Raw genomic sequence first — 23,811 nt, 5'->3', positions numbered from 1 at the left:
TCGGACGAGACTTGGGAAACAGGTAAAGCAGCAGCCGTGAGGTCTGGGGCTGGCCGGACAGGACCCGGAGGCCTTGGGGATCCGGGCAGCCCTTCTATCCCGCCCCCACCCCCAGCTCTCTCTCCACGGTCCCAAGGCTCCTGGGTTGGGGGGGTGCGGAGGCGCTGCAGCCCTGGGAGGGAGGGGCAGGGGAGAGGTGGGATGAAGCGGGGTGCACACTGCTGCTGTGTGCGTGTGGTGTAATTAGCGGGCAAGAACACGAGAACAGCCAGATGGCTCCGTGTGGCGCCCAGACGAAAACACGGGAGAGGTTCGAGGGGAATTTCCTGTTTATGACATCAACTGGGCTCCAGCCTCCGCTGTTGGCCGTGAGGTTCGCACAGCCAGATGGTGGGGGGCGGTGGGGGAGATCCCAGAGGGGTCCCCCCTTCCTGCAAGCTCCAAGGGGACTGTAACTGCCCAGAGTCCAAAGGGCATCTGATGGAAAGCGCGCATCCTCAGGCCACACCTTCACGGCATGCCAGCTCGGGTCGCATCCCCAGCCCCTCTGTGGCTCAGAGAAGCTGTCCTGCTGCCCCGGGCGGATCTCTGCTCTCAGTTACGTGCTCCTGGGGCGGTTATATTTATCACACCTGGAATCACCTGTCACGATGGTTCCGTGAGGGGTGGGGCCAGGTGTGCCCGGGTTTCTTTGTCCCCAGCCCTAAGCACAGGCGCTGGCCCATAGTAGGTGCTCAATAAATATTGGATGGCAAGGGAACTCCCCTGTGGCACAGCTGGTTAAGGATCTGGTGTTGTCACTGCTGTCGTTTAGGTTCCATCCCCGGCCTGGGAACTTCCATACTCCGCGGGAACAGTCAAAAAAATAAAAAATTTGATGGCAAATCCCAGCAGTGCCTATCCACACACACAGCCCTTCCCACCTTCTCACACTGTTTCCTGTCTCAGCACCACTCTCCGGCCCCCCGGGTCCCCTTCCAGGGAGCACAGCCTCCAGCTTCTCCGTGAAGCTTCTCCTGGTTATAGCTGCCCTGCTCTGAGCCCCCATTTAGCCAACTGCTTGTTCATTCATTCATTCGCTCACTCCTTCGACAAAGAGCCACTGGGTTCAAGGTGACCCAGCTGCCCCCCGGGTGGAGGAAAGGCGCCCTGTTCTCAGGTTGGTCAGAGTCTGGGTGGTTTGTCTGCACCCTGCCCCTCCTGCTGTGTCCCATTTTGTCCAGCTGCCCCCGTTTCTAAAGAGCCTAACCGTCCCCACCGTGTGGCAGGAGGCTGTTGGGTGAATGAACCCACAACCTGTGCAGAACCGAGCCCGCCAGAAGCGGCTCCTCACCCACAGCACGCAGTCAGGCAGCCCTCAACAGAGGCTCACTGCACACCCATGCACACTGGGTGCCGGTCTGCTGGACCATGGTGGGGCCTGAGCCTGGGGCAAGGATTGCCACCCCCACAAGCACCAGTCAGCCTGGAGGGCACCTTCACCCACCAGTGGCTGCTCCAACCCTCGCCTCCTTGCAGGAGTGTCACCCATGCCATCCACCTTCATAAGGAAGCCCCAAACAGCAACACCAAGCTGGTTGCCGATACCAACCAAAGGGTTGAGCCCAAAATACGAGCACATCCCGTGAGCCCATAACAGAAACGCAGCGATGCTGATAGGTGATGGCCTCTGGCACTTGAGCGCTTCCCGTGTGCCACTGCCCAGCTAAGCGCTTTCGTGCATGTTCTCACTCGAAACTCCCAACAGCCAGACCTGCGAGACAGCATCACTCTCTTTGCAGAGGAGAAAACTGAGAGCCAATGAGATGAAGTCGTGCTGTCCACAGCCACCCAGCTGGTCAGGGCAGCACGGGCAGCTCTGCAACCAGGCTCCCAACCACTTTGGCGACCTAAATATTCGGCTCTAATGTGTATTTCACTTGAACATTCTCCAGAAAGTGAGCTGCTGGCCAGAGGCTGCTGAGACCTGACCTCAGAGCTGCCAGGCCAGGAATCAGGGTGAGCTGTAAGGATCCACCAAGGTAAAGACCCCACGGGGACCCTGGTAAGTCCCCATGCCATGCCACTGGCTTCCGCGGATGGTTTGGCTTTTCTCTTGGATCCCAGAACCCAGCTGCAGCCCCCATCTCTCCACTGGGCCAGGAGAGGGAGTGGGTGGGCTGACAGCCCTTCAGCCTCCTAAGGAAGCTCCCCTCCCCCGGATGCGGCTGGCTTGGCCCTGTGTGGGACCCTGGCCGGCTGCCCCCGGGAGCCAGAGCCGGAGCCAGGAGCACTTGCAGCTGTCCCAGCTCCACATCAGAACCAAAAACAAACACTGTTGCCTAGCAACCCCGCCTCACCCCAGCATCCCCGGGCCGAGTCATGGGACCAGGGCCACCAGACACTCTCTGGCCACCATCGTCAGTCCAACACTTTCATTTCTCAGACGAGAAGACTGAGGCCCAAAGAGAGGCGGGGGCTCGATCAAGCTCACTCAGGGGATTGGTGGCAAGGCTGGGATGGGACCCCAGGTTTTTGCCACCTGACATCACCCACAGCCTGAGCCTGTGTCTTCTCTCTTCCACGCTGTTTCTGCACAGCCCTGAGGGCATGAGGTGGTCAATAAATCCTGTAGATTTCTATTTTCTTTTTTTTAATTTCAGGGCCAAACCCGCAGCCTGAGGAGGTTCCCAGGCTAGGGGTCCAATCGGAGCTACAGTGGTGGGTCTACACCACAGCCACAGCAATGTGAGATCCAAGCCACATCTGCAACCTACACTGCAGCTCACGGCAACACCAGATCCTTAACCCACTGAGTGAGGCCAGGGATTGAACCTGGTCCTCATGGATGCTAGTCAGATTCGTTACCACTGAGCCATGGTGGGAACTCCCCAAATCCTGTGGATTTCAATTCTGAATTCACAATTCAAATGGCCTTCTTCACAAACAGCAGTCCCCAGGGTAAGAGGCACCCACTGACCGCTCCCACCCTCAGACTCAGCCACTTGCTTGGGGGCTGTACCCCAAGGAAGCGACCCAGAAGATAAAGAGAAGCATTTGTGCAAAGATGTTCCAACAGCCCCATTTATTACCACCAAAAATTGGCAACGGAGCATCTGCCCCAAACAGAGGAAGAGCTTAGCAACGATGAGAGCCTGGAATGTTATTTTCCCTTTAAATTAAAAGCAATGACGCGAGCCAGGATGAATCTAGAAAATGGGTGAATGCGGGGTGGGGGAGAGCAATGATGAGGGCAGCATAGAAGATGCACTAAGTTTAATTCTACGAAATCATCTATGAGAACACACTGGAAGGAGTCGTGGACACAGGTGGGTGACTCCATGGTACTCAAGATCCTACCACGTTTTCTTTCCATTTGGACATTCTGGCTCAGGAGGTCACGGCTCCCAGGGATCAGAATATTCTCTAGAATTTCCAGAGAGAGGAGTGGCCTGCCTGACCTTGGCCCAGAAGCCTGATGTGGGTGTCCATATGTTCTCACATTTGCATGTCTGGGTGTGTGTGTGTGTGTGTGTGTGTGCATGTCTGTGTGTGTCTGTGTGCCTGTCCACGTGTATTCATGCCTGTGTGTGTGTGTGTGTGTGTGTGTGTGTGCGCGCGCGCACACACACACATGCTAGGGCCCGGCCCAGGCATCAGAGGGTCAGGATCCCAGGTCCCCACACCCCATGGCTTCTGCTTCCCCCTCAGCGCACTGGACATGACACCGCCACCCCTCTCCCACCTCCAGGATGGCCGGCTCGAGAAGAGGGCCGCCCCCACCCAAACGGAGATGGAGGGAGCCTCGAAGGCTCAGCATCCCCGTGGTTCTCAACCCTGACTACACCACAGCGACCAGGGAGCTCGGAAGAAACAGCAGTGCTGGGGGATGCTGGTGCCCCTAACAGCAGGGCTGAGAGGCCTCGGCCAAAGTCAGCACGGGGTCAGGAAAGTCAGGCCCTGGGCAACCAAGGAGTAGGTTCAGGCCTTCCTTCCGCAAGGACAGAGGAGGGGGCTGCTGCAGAAGAGGGGGCAGCACACCCGAGCAGAAAGAGCACAGGATCTGGAGGCAGATGTACGCCTGCGACACATCGGAACAGGTTCTCAAGCCTCTGGAACGGCAGCCTTGACGCTGAGCCTTGGGGGGCCTCAGAGACGGAGGAGGAAACGAGGAAGAGGAGCAGAGAGAGCGCGTCCACCCTCGGCACCAACACTCGAGGGGTTTGAAAATCTGCATTTTCTGGAGTTCCCTGGTGGCCTAGCAGTTAAGGCTCTGGCATTGTCACTGCTGTGGGTTGGGTTCAATAGAGGCCCAAAAAACTAAACATTTAATTAATTAATTAATTAGTTAATTTTATAAAAGCTGCACTTTCTGGCTGAAAGGCTGTAGGATGCAGGGGAGCTGTGTCTGGAAGAAAACTGACTTTGTCTGTGTTGGAAGTTGTCCGAGAGCCCTGGGAGGCCCAAAGATCCACGGGGACCCAGAGCCCTCGACTGAAGTTTAAATACAATCAGAGGTCAACGAGGTTGTTCACCATCACCGACAAGTGGAAGGAACTCAAATGCCCATCAACCGGCGAGTCAAGGGACAAAAGTGATCCATCCACACAATGGAATATTATTCAGCCATGAAAAGGAATGGAGCCTTGACACCTACTACGACAGGCATGAACCTCAAAAACATGGTGTTAAGGGAAAGGAGCCAGACACAGAAAGCCATGTGGTGTGTGTTTTCATTTACATGAAACCTCCAGAATAGATCCATTCAAAGACAAAGCAATGAGTGACTCTGGGCTAGGGTGGGGCAGGAATGGGAAGTAGCTGCCAACAAGTGCGGGGATTTTTCTTTTTGTAGGGGAGGGTGCTGAAGTGTCCAAAAATGAACTGCAGTGAGGGTTGCACCACCCTAAATTTACAAAAAAAAAAAAAAAAAACCAGAGAATTGGAAAGCTTGTGCATTATATCTCAATAAAGCTTTTGGTTTTGTTTTATTTTGGGGAGGGGGTTGTTTGGGAGGGTTGTCTTTTAGGATTGCACCACTGCATATGGAAGGTCCCAGGCTAGGGGTTGAAATGGAGCTGCAGCTGCCAGCCTACACCACAGCCACAGCAACTAGATCCAAGCTGCATCTGCGACCTACACCACAGCTCACAACACCACCAGATCCTTAACCCACTGAGCGAGGCCAGGGATGGAACCCACATCCTCATGGATACTATTCGGGTCCATGATCACTGAGCCATCAAGGGAATGCCAAAAAAGCTTTTATATTAAAAAAAAAAGGAGGTGGGAATTAAATGAGATAATAGGATGATGATAATTTTTGGAAGCTGGAAATGGTGCTTTAGTTTACAGCAGCAGCAGTGGGACAAAGATATCAAAGGGAGGGATTCCCACCGCTGACAATGTACTAAGCACTCCACATTCATCACTGGATCACAAGAGCGGGATTTAAACAGTGTCCGCTTTACAGATTGAGAAAGAGGCCAGGAGGAGCCAGTGGCCACCTGAGGCCACGTGACTCAGCCAGCACCAGCCGGGATCCACACTCAGGTCTGATGAACATCAGCGTCTGAGCCTTTGTCCCCCAGGCATATTTTCCCCTCCTGCTTTAGGCAAACTCCGGAATCTCATAAATCTTCAGAGAAAGCCCTAAGCCAGCAAGAAGTGAAGAGGGCAAGGCTGAAGGAACAGAACAAAACTCTAGGATTGCAAAAGCAGCTCTCGCAAATTTACGGCTCCCGGTTGATCTATTAACGCATTGCAACAAGGAGGGGTGAACAAGTGGGGATTGTAGTTCCCCGTTTCAGAAACAAGCCATAAATAAACAAGCACCCGCCGGCGGCTTCCCAGCCAAGGAGCTAGGACCAGGCTTTCCGGGGAAAGAGGTGGGCTCCTCGGCCCCCACCCCGCCCCACCCCTACCCACCCAAGTGCGGGGGTGGGGGGGCAGCGCAGATCCAGCCCAGCCACGGGACCCCAGCCGCATCCAGGTGTGCAGGCTTCAAGGACTGGGAGGGCTCACCAAACAGATGTTCTGAGGGTAGAGACCCATGTGTGGGTGTCGGGGGACGGGGGAGGTTGCACAGCGGGCTGCACCGAGACCTTCTCCATCTGGAACTTCTCAAAGGCTTCGCCAGGACTGATGTCACCAGCCAGGGCTGCCCCCACCCCCGCCCCCAGGCGAAGGTCACGGGCCCCAGGCGTTTTGAGGTCTTCTTGTCCAGACCCACCCCACCCCACACCCCTGCCTGGGGGAGGCGGGTACGGCCTGGCTTTGAAGGACATCCGAGCCAGCCTCCTCCCTCGCCGCCCACTCCCAGGATCCCTGAATGCCCGGCTGCCAGGCATGTGGCCCCCAGAGCAGGCAAGGACATAGCATGTGTGTGGTGCCAGATGCTGCCCCAACCATGGCATTACTCTCTCCCAGCTGAGTGACCACAGGCAGCTCAGCCCACGCCACTGAGCCTCGGTTGGGCTCAGATAACAAGGGCTGCTGCACAGACGGAAGGCGATCCTGCCCACCGCGCCCCTCGGCCACGCCCGAAGAGCGGGGTGCATGTGAGATCAGAGAGCCCCACCCCTCCGAAGGGCATCCACGCTCCCTTAGAGGCCCATGGCCAAAAGCACTGTGTCTGTAATCAGAGGTGCATCCCCTAGGAGTGTCCACAGAGTCCCACACAACAGCTGGGTCTCTGGTCACCCTGAGGCCAGCTTCCTTAAACCCCGAGCTCCATCTATCCCTGGACCGGAAGCCACACAATTAGGATTACCTGTCGGTGATGGGTGGCACAGGGCGGGAGTCCTTGGTCCAGGTGACCAGCGGGGGTGGAGAGCCCTGGGCCTCGCAGTCCAGGGTCACCTCATGACCAGCCTTGGCCGTGACCCTCAGAGGCTTGTCTGCATCATGTGACCCATTCACAAGGATCCTGGGCTTGGCTGTTGGTAGAAGCATCCAGGGACTGTGAGCAGGACAGGGAGCTGGGATGGGGCCCAGAGGGGACCAGCGCAGCCCCCCAGGAAGCTGAGGTGGGACTGCCCCCAACCCCCAGAGGTGCATAAGGTGGGTGGACTCTGTTATAAAGGAGAGTGTAAGTTTCAGGGTGGGCTCAGATCAGGGGGTCCCCTCGGCACCCCCTCCACCTATCCCCCCCGACCCCAGAATCCCCTCCACCTGTCCCCTCCACCCTGGCACCTCCTCCACCTGTCCCCCCCAGCCTCCCTCTGGGAGCTGGTCTTGCTGTTTTTTGTTTTTTGTTTTTTTTTTTTTTGTCTTTTGTCTTTTAGGGCCACACCCGAGGCATATGGAAGTTCCCAGGCCAGGGATCGAATCAGAGCTACAGCCACCAGCCAACACCACCGCCACAGCAACGCAGGATCCAAGCCGTGTCTGTGACCTACACCACAGCTCACAGCAACACCGGACCCTTGACTCTCTGAGTGAGGCCAGGGATCGAACCCACATCCTCATGGATGCCAGTCGGGTTTGTTAACTACTGAGCCACGACAGGAATTCCTGGTCTTGCTTTTTGATGACCCTGACATGGTCCCTCGCCCCAACGTCTATGCTCCTCTAGCTTCTCTCCATCCTGCTTCCCTTCCCCGGGGAACTTCTGGCAGTTTACGTCCTTCCTCTCCCCTCTCTCACCCTCCTCATCTTGATCATCCTGTTCACTGCCGAGAATAAATGGGATTAACCATATCCCATGATGCTGAGGGCCCCAGGGGAACACTGGTTCCAAACAGTTCAGTATGCAATTAATTATTTAATCGCAGTTGTGATGGGCGCTCTGAAGGGGACATTCCAGAGTGTCCACAGCAATGGGATGTGACTCAGCCCAAGGGATCAGAGAGAGCTGAGATCTGACTGAGGGAGAAGTAGGCTGGACCAGGAAGGTGAAGAAAGGGCATTCCAAAAGAAAGAATGGCATAGGCAAAGGCCCTGAGGCAGGATGGATCTTTTAAGAAATGGGAAGGAGCAGAGTTCCCATCGTGGTTCGGTGGAAACAAATCTGACTAGTATCCATGAGGACGCAGGTTTGATCCCTGGCCTCGCTCAATGAGTTAAGGATCTGGCATTGCCGTGAGCTGTGGTGTAGGTTGCAGATGCAGCTTGGATCCTGCGTGGCTGTGGCTGTGGCATAGGCTGGCAGCTACAGCTCTGATTCGACCCCTAGCCTGGGAACCTCCATATGCTACAGGTGCGGCCCTAGAAAGAAAAAGAAAAAAAAAAAAAAAAAGAAATTGGAAGGAGGCCAGAGGCTCTGGGCAGGCACAGACCTGGCGAGAAAGGTGGGCGAGGGGGCTGCCAAGGTGGGAGGGGGATCCAGTGTAGAGGCTCATGTCTCTCCAAAGCTTGTTAACGCGATGGCTCCCCCCAGTCCAGTTACAAAGTGTGAGAACCATGCTTAAAGCGTGTCCCTCTACGGGGCACAGTAATGAGGGGGGACCGCTTTGGTCTGCGTGCCCATCGGGCAGGAAGAATTTAGAGGCAAGGTTGACGGGGTACAGGAAGATGCAGGCGAGGCCAGACTGCCCATGGCCCTGCCTCCATGTCTGCCAAGCCCCTCGCCCAGGACGGGGCAGCCAGCACTCACTGTTGACAGAAAGCCGCATCTCCTGGCTGGAAAAGCCCACGGCATTGGTGGCTGTGCAGACATAGGCACCTGCATCCTGGGCAGACGGCCGGGCGATGACCAGGGTGCCATTCTTGCTCACGTTGTAGCGGGCATCCCCGGAGGCCAGGGCCTTGGTTTCCTGCAGCAGGGTCACAGGGGACATCAGCAGCACACCGTCCCCCCCCCCCCCCACCTCCCATAGCGATTTGCTCCTTCCTCTCCCACAATGCACTGGGCCTACCTCTCTGGTTACCTTCCTGGTAAAAGGCTTCACCTACCTTGGCCCAGGTGATGGCGGGGGTGGGAACTCCTGAGGCTACGCAGGGGAGAGAGGCTGGAACCCCTTCGTTGGTGATGTGGTGGGTGGCAGTGGGCTGGATTCTGGGTGGCACTTTTAAAAACAAACCAATTCCATAAACCAAAGTTCGCATCAGTACCATGCACACATAAGTCCATAAAGTGAAACAATTCAGATACCCAGCAGGGGATAATGGATAAACAGGGAGTGGAATGTACCTGTAGAATATTATTCAGCCTTTAAAAAGGAATAAATGTCTGCTATAATCTACAACATGGATGAACCCTGAAAATCTTATGCTAAGCGAAATAAGCAAATACCATGTGATTCCATGTTTATGAGACGCCTAGAACTGGCAAATGCATACGCACAGAAGACAGAGTGGTGGTGGCCAGGGCTAGGGGAGGGGAATGAGGATTTATGGGTACAGAGTTCAGTTGGGAAGATAAAAATTTCTGAAGAGGGATGTTGGGGATGCTTGTGATACCATGCCCCACAGAGTTAAAAAAAAAAAAAAATCCTGGAAACTGTGCCCCAAGGGATTAACAGAAACTGGCAGCTCATAGAAATTCTTGAGCTTGTCTTAGAGCTTGCTAAAACCCCCTCCGCTTGAGCCCACCCTCACTGAGCAAGCGCCTTTCTTGTTTTGTTGTCAGTGACACACCCTCCAAGCTTCTTGTAGCCTAAACAATAAAATGTTTGCGGTGTCTTCCAGGAGCTTGACGTCAGCTGTGTGCAGATAGAGCTCGAGCTGGCTAAGACTGGTTGGGACCACCGTCCCTAAAACTGGGCCTCTGCAGGGGTCTGATGAGTGACCTTTTGATGTCAAAGGGTCCAAAACTCCACCTTCAGATCATGCTAGGTGCCTGCATTTTGAACATGCATCCCACGAAGAAGCATGGTCCCCAGATACACCTGCACGGAACACCGATTACCTCGCCTTCTCCCTACCTGCAATCACCTTTCCCCACGCCAGAGACCACCCTGCCTCTTCATCCCATAACCATCCCCAGCCCTCACCTCCCGGAGGTGGATGTGAGACTTGTTCTCCCATCTCCATGCCTGGCTGCCTTGGGAATAAACCCTTGCTTTGCCACCCGTCTCAGCATCTTCTCGGCATTCCGGCTTGCTGTGAATTGGGGAAATGAATCTGGTGGCACGAAAATGTGAATGCCACTTATGTGCCGAGCTGTACACCCACAAGTAAGTGTGAAGACAGGCAGTTCTACGTTATGAACTTTTTTTTTTTTCTTTTTTTTCTTTTGCCTTTTTTTTTTTTTTTTTTTTTGTCTTTTTAGGGCCACACCCGCAGCATATGGAAATTCCCAGACCAGGGGTCACATCGGAGCTGCAGCTGCTGGCCCTAGCCCCAGCCACAGCAATACCAGATCCAAGCTGCATCTTCGAACTATAAGGCAGCTGGCAGCAACGCTGGATCCTTAACCCACTGAGCGAGGCCAGGGATGGAACCCAAAACTTCATGGGTACTAGTCAGGTTCTTAACCCACTGAGCCACAACAGGAATTCCACCATGATCTTCTAAAAAACACCAGTTTTAATGGCGAATACAGCCACCACTATAAATCCATGCCCCAGACAGAGGGCAGCCTGCGTCTAGGAACAAGCTGTGCCATGTCTTAACTCTGGGAGTTTGGCTATACCACTTAATCTTTTGGTAGCAAAATTCTTTGGTCAGCAAAAAAAAAAGTTAAATTAATCCCAATTCTCTGCCTGCTCCCTGGGGATGGACAGATGAGGAACGGCAGGAACCAGTGTGCAGAGGACACAGTGAACTTGAAAACAAGTGCCAGATCCATCCTGGGCTCCATCCAGATTTGCAGGCATTCAAACAGGGGGTGAGGGTGTCTCAAAGAGACGCAGGGGAGGGGGAAGGGGGCATGGACATGCCAGAGAGGGAAAGCCAGAAGTCAAGGGTAAACAGGCAGAGCCTAAAGGGAGGGAAATGCTTTTCCAGATTCTACCAGGTGGCCAGAACCAGTGAGTGGATTAGTACAGGCGGAATGGAAGGAAGTGAGCCGAGAGAGGGGATTCAGATCACCACCCCAACAGAGGGGGCTGTGCCAGCAGCGGGGGAAGTTAGGCGGTGATGCTCTCTGCCTTCACTGACCCCACGATTTGGCGAGTTATCCCTTTCCCTGAACCTCAGCTTCCTTAGCTTCCAAGCGTGGAGTCTTTTTTTTTTTTTTTTTTTTTTTTTTTTGTCTTTTCAGGGCCGCATCCATGGCATATGGAGGTTCCCAGGCTAGGGGTCGAATCAGAGCTGCAGCTGCCACCCTACATCACACCCACGGCAAGGCTGAATCCAACGCATCTGTGACTTACACCACAGCTCAGGGCAACACCAGATCTTTTAACCCACTGAGCGAGGCCAGGGATTGAACCTGTGTCCTCATGGATACTAGCTGGGTTCATTACCGCTGAGCCACAGCAGGAACTCGTGAGTCTTTTAAACCCAGCCCTGGAGCAGTTAGGAAAATTAACTGAAGCATGCACAGAACCTCTCAGAGGTCTGGCACGTGACTTGTGCCCAACCTGCGATCCCTCTTGGAATTAGGAGGAGACAGGACAGCTGGATTCTCGACCCAACCCCCTTCTGAACCTCGGTTTTCCTCTAAAAATGGGGAATGATGAGTTCTTTCTGCTCATCACCTCCCCAGGGGGGTTTAATAAAACAAACAAAACAAACAAAAAGAGGATATTAACATACGCAGTGAGTGACAAAACATAATCAAACTTCGTTGCGTCTTCTTGTTTTAGAATAAAGGTGCTTGGTTGGGTGGGTGAAGGGTAACAGGGACCCTCTAAGACTGTGGGTGAGAAAGTAATTGGTCAAAATACACGAAAAGCCCTAAAACTGTCTAGTCTCTGAAAGTCAAAACTGACTCATATTAATAGTTTATCCTAGGGAAAGAAGCAGTCACATGGGCGAAGGAGAACCACAAGGATGTTTAACCCGAGATGATGAGAAACCAGACCCAAGGGGGCTATCTAGACACACCTGGCTCATCCAAGCAGAGGACAGGTGTCTTAACCTGATGCTTCCTAGTATTCTTAACAGAAAACAGTCATAATACATTGTGACAAGCAACACTCAGCTTGCATGACAGTCCTATCACGTGGTTCCAGTTGGTTTCTAAATATCTCCGTGATGTGTATATAAAGAATTGATGCATACTTTACACAAAGAATATATACCATGTCCACATAACTTATATACAATGTATATAAAGAATATATAATGTACATATTATACATAGATACACAGCAGCGTTATGTGCACACCTGCAAGCTCATGTGTGTATCAAGTTACACACCAAAGTGTAAAATTACTCTGGTTCTTAGCTACTGACATTATGTGAGTGGGTTTTGCTGTTGCTGTTGTTTTGTCCAATCTCTAAATTTCCTGCAGTGAACATGTACTCTTTGTGCAATCTTTATTTTTTATTTATTTATTTTTTAGGGCCGCACACACGGCATGTGGAGGTTCCCAGGCTAGAGGTTGAATCAGAGCTATAGCAGCCAGCCTGCACCACAGCCACAGCCATGTGGGATCCAAGCCGCATCTACGACCTATACCACAGCTCACGGCAACGCTGGATCCTCAACGCACTGAGCAAGGCCAGGATCGAACCCACCACCTCATGGTTCCTAGTTGGATTCATTTCCACTGAGCCATGATGGGAACTCCCTGCGCCTTTTTTTTTTTTTTTTTTTTTTTTTTTTTTTTTTTTGCTATTTCTTTGGGCTGCTCCCGCGGCATATGGAGGTTCCCAGGCTAGGGGTCCAATCGGAGCTGTAGCCACTGGCCTACGCCAGAGCCACAGCAACGCAGGATCCAAGCCGCGTCTGCAACCTACACCACAGCTCACGGCAACGCCGGATCATTAACCCACTGAGCAAGGGCAGGGACCGAACCCGCAACCTCATGGTTCCTAGTCGGATTCATTAACCACTGCGCCATGATAGGAACTCCCTGTGCAATTTTTCTTAATGGAGCTATTCCTGATCAAGCTCCCCACCCCCACCCTCCCAGGACTCACCCTGGACAACCAGCTCCACGTCCCTATGCTGAGAGCCGGCTGTGTTGGTGACCACACAGCTGTACCTCCCCGCGTCCTCCAACAGCGCCTGATCGAGGTGGAGGCTGCCGTCTGCTCGCACGGAATGCCGGCTGCTCGCTGGGAGCTGGGGAGGGTGAGGAAGCTTGGACCAAGGGCCCCACTCAGAGGCAGCTAAGAGAGGGCGCTCCGGAAACCTCACTGCCCGCCAGGCCAGCAGGGATCAGCCTGGACTGAGAGGCCAGGGGTTCAGAGACGATGAGGGATCTGGGGGTGAGGATGCCATGGCCTCCCAGCTCCCACCCCTTCCCTTCCCTGAGACACGTCCACCCCCACAGGTCCTCAGGGCCAGGTGGACCTGACCCCTGGCACGCCCCTGACCTCACTTTCTCACAGCCATCTGGGCCAGGGCAAGCCATCCCTCCCAAGGGGGCCAATCCAGCCTCTCTGGAAACTGGGGGTTGGGGCCAGAGCCCTCACTGAGCCGGGACTGGGGCTCCAAGGACCTTCCACACCAAGACCACGGAGAAGAAGGATGGCAGGGAACAGGGCCAAGCAGAGCGGAGCACAGAGGTGGCCACATCAGACGCAGCCCCAGAGAGAGAAGCCGAGAGAGCAGCTCCCAGTGGCTGCCAGGTCTGTCCCCGTGGCCCAGAATGAGGCCTGGGGCAACGGCTGTCAAGATGTCCAGCCAGTCCACCCTTGGTGAGGGGCCCCAAAATTTCCCACCAGGCCTGAGCCCATCTTGGGCTCCCCTGTCCTTGTTCTGTGAGCCTGGCTGCACACGCTGCACGCAGGTGCCCGGAGATGCTCCCGGGCCGTCTGGGTACCAGCCCTTTCGGGCTGAGTGAGCTGGGGTCTCCACTCCTTGCCCTTGGCAGCTGGGCAGGCGCGGGTCCACCCAGTGTTCCCCCACCCCCACCCCAAGCAAAAAGAGGCTCCACCTCCAAGGTCACTCCCTGTCCTGGCGTGGACGAGGCCCAGGGCCACCCCTTTCTCACCTGCCCCTTGGATTCTACCGAGGAGGGTCCCCTCACAACCCCGGCCCACAGGCCCAAGCAGGGTCTTCCTCGGGTCACGTCTAATTACACAGGCCGCACTAACAGCTCGTGAAGCCTGCACGTCCCAGAGGCCGGACCCTTTCTGCCCAGCATCAGAGGCTGGGACAACGGGGCCAGGGCCAGGGCAGCGGTCTGCTCCCACAGTCACTGCCTCCATGGGTGTCCAGAGCCTGCTGGGGTGAGGGCACCTCTTTAGAGCCTCCAGGGCACAAGGACCCAGGGATGCCAGAGGGCGAGCCGGAAGAATTGAGAAAAAGGGAGAGGCTACAATGATGGAATGAACAGGAGAGGGGAAATTAAAAAAAAAAAAAAAAACAGAGGGACAGGAAGGGACCAAGAGCCACTGTGCACCCAGCAGCACGCGAGGAAGCCTGTGCAGTTGCACAAGTCACATCTCTGTCCTGGAACCATCAGAACGGGGGTGACAAATGCCTTATGTCTGTGTCCCTCCTAAATTGCGGCTCCCACCACAGCACTAACGGGGCACAAGCGCCTCTGGTCAAGGACTTTAGAAGGTGAAGGTTGCTATCAGCGCATTATCAGAGAAAGTTCTGGAAAGAGGCAAGGAAGACAGGGAGAAAGGAAGAGGACATTTCAAAACAGGGGAACCACAGAGCGGAGGTCAAGATGTGAATGTAAGAGCCCCCCCTCCGCACCCCGAGGGGCCCAGGACTCACAGGCCGGCCCGCCTTGAGCCAGCGCCTCTCAGGGCGGGGCTTCCCAGCCAGAATGATGCAGGGCAAGGACACCGGCTGCCTCTCCAGCACCCGGACGGTGGAGGCACTGCTGGCGATCTGTGGGGGGGCTGCAGGGAGAGGAGCCAGTGTCAGTTCACTAGATCCCTTTGGGTGGCCATCTGGGGGACAGGGAACCAGTGGAAGCATCAGGACTGGGGATCCTAAAGCGTCAAAGGGCACACTTTTTGGGGCACACTGCCCCAGAGGGAAGGGTCCAGATGCTTCTCTTGCCCAAACATCAGGCACTCATGCCCAGCCTCCCCACCCCAGCTTCCTCTCCAGATCCACCAACGAACCGTGGCCAGTGACAAGGAGGCGGACCTCCGCCTGGACCTTCCCAAAGACATTTTGAGCTTCACAGATATACGGGGCCTGGTCTTCAGGGACCACACCTGAGGGGCAGGAAAGAGACAGGCCTTGTTATCAGAGCACATCACGGCTCCAGCCCCCAGGATCCAGCTCCCCAGGTTCAGGCCGAGCCCTCGGTACAGCCTGGCCCTGCAGAAGGTCGGTGAGAGAGTCGAGATGGCAGAGGGGAGAGGGATGGGGGATACAGCTGGGCCTTGGAAGGGCAGGAGGGCCTCAGCTTGCCCACATGTAGAATGGGGACAAGTTATCAGTAGCTGCATCTTGTAGTGTGTTGGGAGGGGTCAATAGACGATGCAAATCCAGTGCTCGGGACCCAGCCTGGCACATAGTGAATAGGAGTAGTGATGCTGGTGGTGAAGATGCTGGTGATGCTGGCGATGGTGCTGGTGATGCTGGTGGTGATGAGGAGGATGCTGGTGGTGATGGCGACAGTGTGATGATGTGATGAGGATGCTGCTAATGATGGGGTGGTGGTGGCTACCACCCACAACACTTACGATGTGTCAGGAACTGTGCTAAGGGATTTACCTGTATCACTCACACAACAGCTCCGCAAGGCGGCCTGCCATTAAACCCAGGTGGCAGGCACTGCCATTATCACTAGTGCGACCAGTTCAGAGAAGAGGAATGACAAAAAGCGTCCCCCAGCCAAAAGACGACCCTGCATCAGCCTGCCCCATCGTCAGTGCTGGGGGTCGGGGTCCTGCTCCCGGCCGCCCTGTCTGGGGGCTTAGGCTGTCTGCAGCCATTCCGTCTCCCCCCCCAACCCTCCCCCAGCCCCAATCTCTTACTTTCAAAGAACAGCACTCCCGTCCTGCTGCCCCGCCCGGGCCCCAGCGGCTGGCCGTCTCCACGGCGCCAGGCGACCGTGGGTGGCGGGCGGCCCGTGGCCCGGCACGCCAGGAGGGCGCTCCTCCCCAGTTCCACGGTGACATCCCGGGGCAGCTCCGTCAGCTGGGGCGCATCTGCAGGGAGGTGGCCGGTCAGCCTCGCCCGGCGACTGGACCCGCCCGGCCCTGAGAGCACTGTTCTGAGACCTGCCTCCCCTCCCATCACTGGGAGGTCCCCCCTCTTCCAGCCTCACCCTCGTGAACCTGAGGCTGACTCATACCCAGGGCTCCAGGGCCAACCTGCGCTTGGCAGCATCCCCCCGTGGACAGCTCCTGGGGCCAGGGAGGCAGCGGGAGTGACCTTTGGCAGGATGAAAACGTCTGTGTGCCTTACACCCTGCATAGGGTCACGGGGGGCCCCCGTTGCTCCTCATACAGCGGAGAACATGCCTGCTCCTGGTGGCCACACCTCCCAGGAAGTCCACCTGGAGGGGCTGCAAGTCACGCTCGGCCCCGGGAGCCCCGCTGCCTCTGAGCACCCCTCCACCCTTGCCCTTCTCCCCCGGCTGGGGACGCATCCTCTTCCCCGTATCCTGGACCCCAGGGAGCCAGCTTCGTGGGGAGATTCTAGCTCATCTTTCTTCTCTACCTCCTCCTCCTCCTCTGCTTGCTGAATGTTTTGTAATAAGCATATAAATCTCTACCACGACATCCAAAGAGGCTTATAAATAACTTGACCTTAGACTCTACGGTCCAAATGGGACACTTGAGAGTGAAAAGAGCCCTGTTAATCATAACAGCAGGATCCGAGGCCTAAACAAGGGCTCACCTGCATTATAAAAAATTCAAGCAACACACAAGGGTTTATTTGCCGATTTTTTTGCCCCACTCACTCCAACTCCCAGGCCCTCCCCCAAGGGAACCACTATTAACGGCTTGTAGTGCTTCTTCAAACTTGTTTTTCTAGGCATTGTCTTACTTTTATAGTCAGGAGAGGAAAAGAAGTTATTTCCCCAAATAGAAACTCATGATCTTTTGCACCCTTCTACCGGCCAGAAGCAGGTCCTTCTCCAGACAGGTCCAGGGCCTGTTCCCTGCAGCTTCTGGGCCCTGCCCTCAGCTCTCTGTCCCCAGGCCCACAACCGGGAAGGGTCTGTTTCGAACCCATTGCATCCAACACTGTGGAAAACACTCCATCTCTTTGTTCTTGCTGTCTCTCCAGAAATCTCCCCATCCTTCCAAATCATGACCTCAAGTTTCCCTCCTGGCCTCAGGGAGTAGGGAAGTTCCAGGGAGATAGAAACACAACTTGGAAAATCGCTGTAAAGGAGGAAGGCAGAGTCTTGGACCCCACGTCGCACAACACCCGCACGCTGCTTTGCTCTCTCACTGAGGCCTGGCAGCCACCGCGGCGCAGAATCCATGGAAGCCTCTGATCCAGGCACCTAAGACGGGGTCGCTGGCCCTGCAGAGCCCTGGCCCCCAGGGCACAGCTTTGCTACCCGCCCCACCCAGGGCAGAGCTGCTGCTCAGCTCCAGGACCAGGTACCCCTAGAACCTGCCTTTCCTGCTCCACCTAGCCCACGGCAGGGCCCAGCTCAAACCTCCAGGAAGTCCTCCCACCCCCCCGTCTTTCTCACACTGTCTCTTGACCCCCTCCCTCCTGAGCCAAAGAGCCTAGCTTTGTCTGCAGACCGTGTCCTGTTACAAAATGCATGCCCTTTTTCCCATTCTCCTCCCAGTCCTGAACTGCCCCCTGCTCCCTCGAGACGGGATGGCTGACATATATAATAATAGCAAGCAAATAATATGCACAAAGAGTAGCATTTGGAATGCCTTCTAAGCAACAGGCATGGTGATGGTGCTTTTATTTTATTTTATTTTATTTTGTTTTATTTGCTTTTTAGGGCTGAACCTGCAGCATATGGAGGTTCCCAGGCTCAGGGTCTAATCGGAGCTATAGCTGCCGGCCTACGCCAGAGCCACGGCAACACCAGATCCAAGCATCGTCTCTGACCTACACCACAGCTCACAGCAACGCCGGATCCTTAACCCACTGAGCGAGGCCAGGGATCGAACCCAAAATCTCATAGTTCCTAATCGGATTTGTTTCCTCTGCACCACCACAGGAACACCTTGTTTTATTCTATTTTTTTTGGCCACGCCCACAGCATGTGGAAGTTCCCGGGCCAGGGATCGAACCCATGCCACGGCAGTGACAACATCAGATCCTTAACTGCTAGGTCACCGGGGAACTCCGTGATGGTGCTTTTAGAAACATGACTTCATTTGCGGTCTCAACAAACTCATGAGGTCGGTACAATCCCAGCCCCATTTTACCGATGGGGAAGCTGAAGGTCAGAGGGATTTAGGACCCTGCCCAAGGCTCTCTGTGAATGAGAGCAGGCTGGGTGGGGGGTCCTCCGGAGCCCCCTCCTGGGAAGACTCCTTTCCCCACAGACAGATCCTGCAGTTGGGCCTGGAGCCACAGCCCTGCTGGCCAGGGCTGCAGAATGACTTGCTTCCCTAAAAAACTATTTTAGGAGTTCCCATGGTGGTGCAGCAGTAACGAACCCAACTAGTATCCATGAGGATGCAGGTTTGATCCCTGGCCTTGCTCAGTGGGTTAAGGATCCGGTGCTGCCGTGAGCTGCAATGTAAGTTGCAGATGCAGCTCAGATCCTGTGTTGCTGTGGCTGTGGTGTAGGCCGGCGGCTACAGCTCTGATTCCACCCCTAGCCTGAGAAATTCCATATGCTGCAGGTGCAGGGTCCCCCCCCGCCCCCCGGGCCAAAAAAAAGACCAAAAAAATTTTTTTAATTCTATTTTATGACTGTTTATAAAGACCAACAAAATCCAGGCTGGATTCCTTTTAATCTACTTGTTATCATTCACTTTTTTCTTCTGATGGCAAAAGAAATGAAAATCAGAGTACTACTGTTCAAGGGCCCTAAGAGCATCACCGGCTCTGGGCCCTTGCCTATTGTGCCTGAAGGAGAAGCCGCCCAGATACTGGCCACGCCAGACACAGAGCCCAGCTCTGCTTCTCTCCTGCTCCCCTGGGCTGGATAGAGTGGTTTTGCTCCTACAAAAGCCCACCCATCACTCTGTTGCTCACCTGCCCAGCAACCAGGGGGTCCAAGTTGGGAATAAGCAGCAGAAACTAAAATGAGAGGCTACAAAGAGAGCTCAGGAGTTTCCGCCATGGCTCAGCGGAACTGAATCCGACTAGCATCCATGAGGATGTGGGTTCGATCCCTGGCCTCGCTCAGTGGGTCAGGAATCTGGCTTTGCTGTGAGCGGTGGTGCAGGCCGGCAGCTGTAGCTCCAATTTGACCCCTAGCCTGAGAACTTCCATATGCCACCAGTGCAGCCCTAAAACACACACACACACACACACACACACACACACATAAGAAAAAAATAGTATCCAGAAGAGAGCTCAGGGCAAAGGAAGCTTAGCTCAGGGTAGTTTTTTATTTTTGTTTTTTGCCGCTATAGTAGCTTGATGTGGGATCTCAGTTCCCAGAGCAGGGATTGAACTGGGTCCATAGTGGCGAAAGCACAGTATCCTAACCACTTGACCACCAGGGAACTCCCAGGGCAAAGTTTTAAAGTAACAAAAAGGGCACTGAGCTTGGGGAAGGGGCACCTGCCACAGAGCCTGATCACCAGCCATGACCAGGCCCTGGTGAGCCTGGCCCAGCCCACGAGCGGGTGTCTTGAGGGTTTATTCCATTCAAGCCCTGAGTGAAGCACATTATCTCACTAAATCTCTGAAGGACCTTGTGAATAAGCCTCTATCATTACCAGCCCCATTTCACAGGTGAGGAAATTGAGGCTCCGAAAGGTAAATAACTTGGCCAAAGAAGCAGCTGGCCCTGGACGTTGATCCAGAACCCTGCCCTGCCTAATGCCAGGTCCAGAGCGACTGCAAAAGCACCTTGCAAGCTGGCCCACCAATGCCAACACTCACTGGCTACACAGGAGGAAGCCAGTTCCCAGCCGAACAGCAGGAAGTAGGCACAGTGCCAGCCCAAGAAGGCTCTGCCAGCCTGGCCCCGAAGGCTGCATCACATCTGCCACCCAGATGGGCAGGAAATTCAATTTCCCACCAGCGCTGCCAGGCCAGCTTGCCCCAGACACACAGGTGTTGGGCCACCAGCCACCGTGTCCCTGACCTAAAGGCCAGAGGCCACCAGGGGCCCAGTGCCTCAGAAGTCTGCCTCTGGGATGGCAGCCACCTCCTCCCTCTGACCTGGGGAAGTGGCCCTGAGACCGAAGGCTGGCAGATGAAGGACCAGGACCAGGCAGGCAGGTCAGCCTGGGCCCCAAAGAAATGAGGCTTTGCTGAAAAGAAATTAGACGTGGCGCAAAGGACGGCTTATAACAACGCCAAGAGCAGCCCTCCCCGGGGCACCCCCTCTGCTCACCCAGAACCTGCCGACTCATCACAATGACAGTGGCATTTGTCAACCCATCATGTCCAAAGCCTTTCTGGTCTCTCAATCGCACAACATCCAGAAACATTTTGCAGGTGAAGAGCCTTATATTTGCATTTTACTATCAGGCTCAAAGGTTTTCCAACCCCACCCAAGAGCCACTGCACAGAGTGTGCTCAACAGGGAAACTCTGAGCACATCACTCTCCTTAAAACCTCTCACCGCCCCCACCAAACAAAGCCCAGGCTCCAGCGGGCTGCTAGCCCGAGGCCAGGATGACCCATAGCAGGGCAGCCGCCTCGGCCTCCCCTCTCCCCACCCTCCACGCCTCCCAAGCTGCCGCAAGGAGATCGCACATGCTGTTCCCTTTGCCTAAAACGCTGTTCCCTTCGCCTAAAACCCTGTTCCCCAGCTCATCCCCTGTCTGCTTCTGGGTTCAGCTGAGACATCGCCTCCTCCAAGAAGCCTTCCTGGTCCCCAGGGTTGGCTTAGCCCCTTTCAACGAGCACTGGCAGGACGGGAGGAGGCTGCTCCCAAATGCTGAGTACACTGAGTATTCCAACTTCTATTTCCCATCTCCCTTCTTGTCACCGGAGGCAGCACAGGTGCCATCGTTTCCCCAACACAAGGTCTGGGGCACGGGGCCTGGGCACCTATTGACCAGGTGTTGGAGGAACAAACGGTGGATGAGATGAATGAAGGCAAAAGGGACCCCAAGCTTGGGAGGATCCTCGAGCCTGAGAGGGTACCACCTCCCCCAGGGTCCGACCCTCCTGCTGGAGCCGCTTTGGGAAGCCCTTTGGCCATCCGACCCCGCCCAGTCAAGCACTGTCCCAGAACATCCCGCATCTGTCAACTCCAGAGGCCCTGAGTTCAGCCAACTCCGATCTGCTCTGGCTCGGCATGCCAAGGAGCTGTGCCCACAACTTCTGAGCAATTCCCAGCACCCAGGATCCGGGCCTGGCGCTTAGACATCATGACAATCACAGCCAAGGCCACGAACCAGCCACAGAGGAATCCAGACTCCCCATCCGTAAAAAGGAGACAGTCGCTTCTCCGTCTACTAAGCACTCACGATGGGCCAAAGCCCGAGCCAAGGGTCATGTGTCTGATTCCAGGGAACCCGCAGTAAAGGAGCGCGGGTGTTCAGCTCTATTTACAGGCGGAGAAAGAGTTGGCGACTTAAACAAAGCACAGAGATGGTAAGTGACGGAGACGAGACTGGAACTCCTGGTGCAGGGATGATGGGGCCCGTGCTTGGACCAAACCGTCTCTGCACGGGCAACGCGCCCCCCACCCCCAACTTCCAGGGATTCACACACTCGAGTGGCCCCTCGCACCCACCACATACCAGGGTTGGGCTGTGAGACCAATATAATATAGAAGCAGTGATGAGATGTCACTTCCAGACCATGATGGGTTATGAACACAGCAGCTTCCGCCTGGGATCCTCTCCCTCTCAAAACTCGGTCCTGCTTGACTCCCTCTCCCTGGGAGACCTACGTCCTGAGAAGCCCTTTGGAGAAGCCCATATGGGTCAGAAACAGAGGCCTCCTGCCCACAGCCACGTGAGCGAACTTACAGTGGACCTTCCAGTCCCAGTCAGGCCTTCAGATGCCCGCATCCCCAGCCAGCATATTAACTGCCATGAGAAACCCTGTGCCAGAACCCCCTAGTGAAGCTGCCGTCAGAATCCTCCCCCCCCAGAGCTGTGAGACCACGTGTGCTTATTGTTTTAAGCCACAACGTGTTGGGGCAATTTGTGACACAGCAGGAAGTAACGCGCACACCATCTCCTTCCAAAATCCCATCCCATGTGCTCTGGGTGGGCATGATGCAAATTCCCCACGGGTGGGCTATCTGGTCGGGTTCTCTCCTCCCTGCTCAGAGGCAGGGCAGGTGGAGGGGGGCGCAGGTGGGGCCAAGGTGTACACTCACGTCCAACCTCCAGCCGGATGTCCGCAGAGGCGTCACCCAGCTCATTGACAGCTCGGCAGGTGTAGAGGCCAGCGTCCCTCTCCCAAACCGCTGGGATCTGCAGCATCCCGGAGCTGGAGCCCTTGGGGGCCAGAATCACTTCTAAACCCCCTGGACCAAAGATGAGAAAGCATCAGGCAGGCACCCACGGCGGCCACAGGAGGCCAGGGGACCAGGCTGCCTTCCTGACCCTGGGTTCCTACAGCTCCACAAAGCCGGGACCTCGGACAGGTGTAAATTCCCACCCCCTAAATCAGGACCCCTACGGTGTAACGGGTACAGATTTTCAATCTCACTAAATGAAAAGAGTTCCTGGAGACCGGGGGGTGGTATAACAATGCAAATACCCTTCATAGTACTGAACTGTTTGCCTAAAAATGCTTAAGATGGTAAACATTATGTTATGTGTATTTTACCAGAATTAAAAAAAAAATTTAAGTGAGCACCCCTGGATCTAATTCCTTGCCCCCCCCCTTTTTTTTTTTTTTTTGGTCTGCGCCTGCAGCGTATGGAAGTTCCCAGACTAGGGGTCAAATTGGAGCTTCAGCTGCCAGCCTACACCACAGCCACAGCAGAAATGCCAGATCCAAGCTGTGTCTGCGTGCGACCTACACCACAGCTTATGGCAACACCAGATCCTTAACCCACTGAGCAAGGCCAGTGACCGAACCCGCAAACTCATGGATACTAGCTGGGTTTGTTACACCTGAGTCACAACCGGAACTCCAGACCAAACCATCTTTGCGTTCCCAGCTAAGGAAGCAGACACAGAGATGCCAAGTCTCTTGTCCAAGGCCACCCAGGGGAGCCAGAATTCAAATCTGGGTCTATTCAATTCCTAACTATGGAGCCTGCCTGCATCAGCTGTGTGGACGCTGGGCTGGGGGAGAGAGAGCTTCTAGAAAAGGCCCTCTCTCCCCAGACACCCCATTTTCCAGGCCGTCCTGGAAAAGGGATGCCCCCGGGCCCCAAGGGACTGTTCCAGAGACCCCTCTCCCAACCCAGTGTACCTCGATACCAGATGACCCGAGGCGGGGGCACCCCGGATGCCTTGCACGCCAGCACGGCCTCCTCCCCAACGGCAGCGAGCACCACAGCGTTGATGGGCGAGATGGATGGTGGGTCTGTGTGGGGAGCAGATGAGGAATCAGGGGCCCGCCCACAGACTCCCTAGAGAGAGATCGCAGCCTTCCCCGACTGGGGGAGGCACGGGGGTGGGGGGATGGAGCTGAGCACCTGCCCCCTCCCCAGTCCCCACCAATCTGGACAGTCACCCCCGAAAGATGTAGTAGCCCTGGCAGGTCTTTAAAAAGCTACTTACCACGGGAACCAAACTCCCCTGTGGTTCCTCTTTGAACTTGGGATAAAAGTTGAATTCCTGCAGGGTTCTAAAATGCCCAGCCAGGGCTGCGTGCCCCTCTC

The 23,811-nt window shown here is 55.2% G+C and overlaps 1 protein-coding gene across 1 annotated transcript in view; it reads right to left on the bottom strand.

Annotated features, from left to right (window-relative positions):
• Positions 1 to 23,811, bottom strand: part of HMCN2 (hemicentin 2) — a 158,973-nt gene that overhangs the window by 91,774 nt on the left and 43,388 nt on the right. Inside the window, 9 exon segments of the mRNA XM_013993934.2 lie at positions 6,752 to 6,917; positions 8,576 to 8,735; positions 8,875 to 8,987; positions 12,956 to 13,100; positions 14,712 to 14,839; positions 15,068 to 15,163; positions 15,932 to 16,105; positions 22,351 to 22,500; positions 23,400 to 23,513. Of these exon segments, the coding sequence (XP_013849388.2) occupies positions 6,752 to 6,917; positions 8,576 to 8,735; positions 8,875 to 8,987; positions 12,956 to 13,100; positions 14,712 to 14,839; positions 15,068 to 15,163; positions 15,932 to 16,105; positions 22,351 to 22,500; positions 23,400 to 23,513 (1,246 nt within the window).

This window comes from Sus scrofa, chromosome 1 (assembly GCF_000003025.6).
Source record: "Sus scrofa isolate TJ Tabasco breed Duroc chromosome 1, Sscrofa11.1, whole genome shotgun sequence".
In the NCBI taxonomy this organism is placed as follows: Eukaryota; Metazoa; Chordata; class Mammalia; order Artiodactyla; family Suidae; genus Sus; species Sus scrofa.
This window is presented reverse-complemented; position numbering and strand designations above follow the sequence as displayed.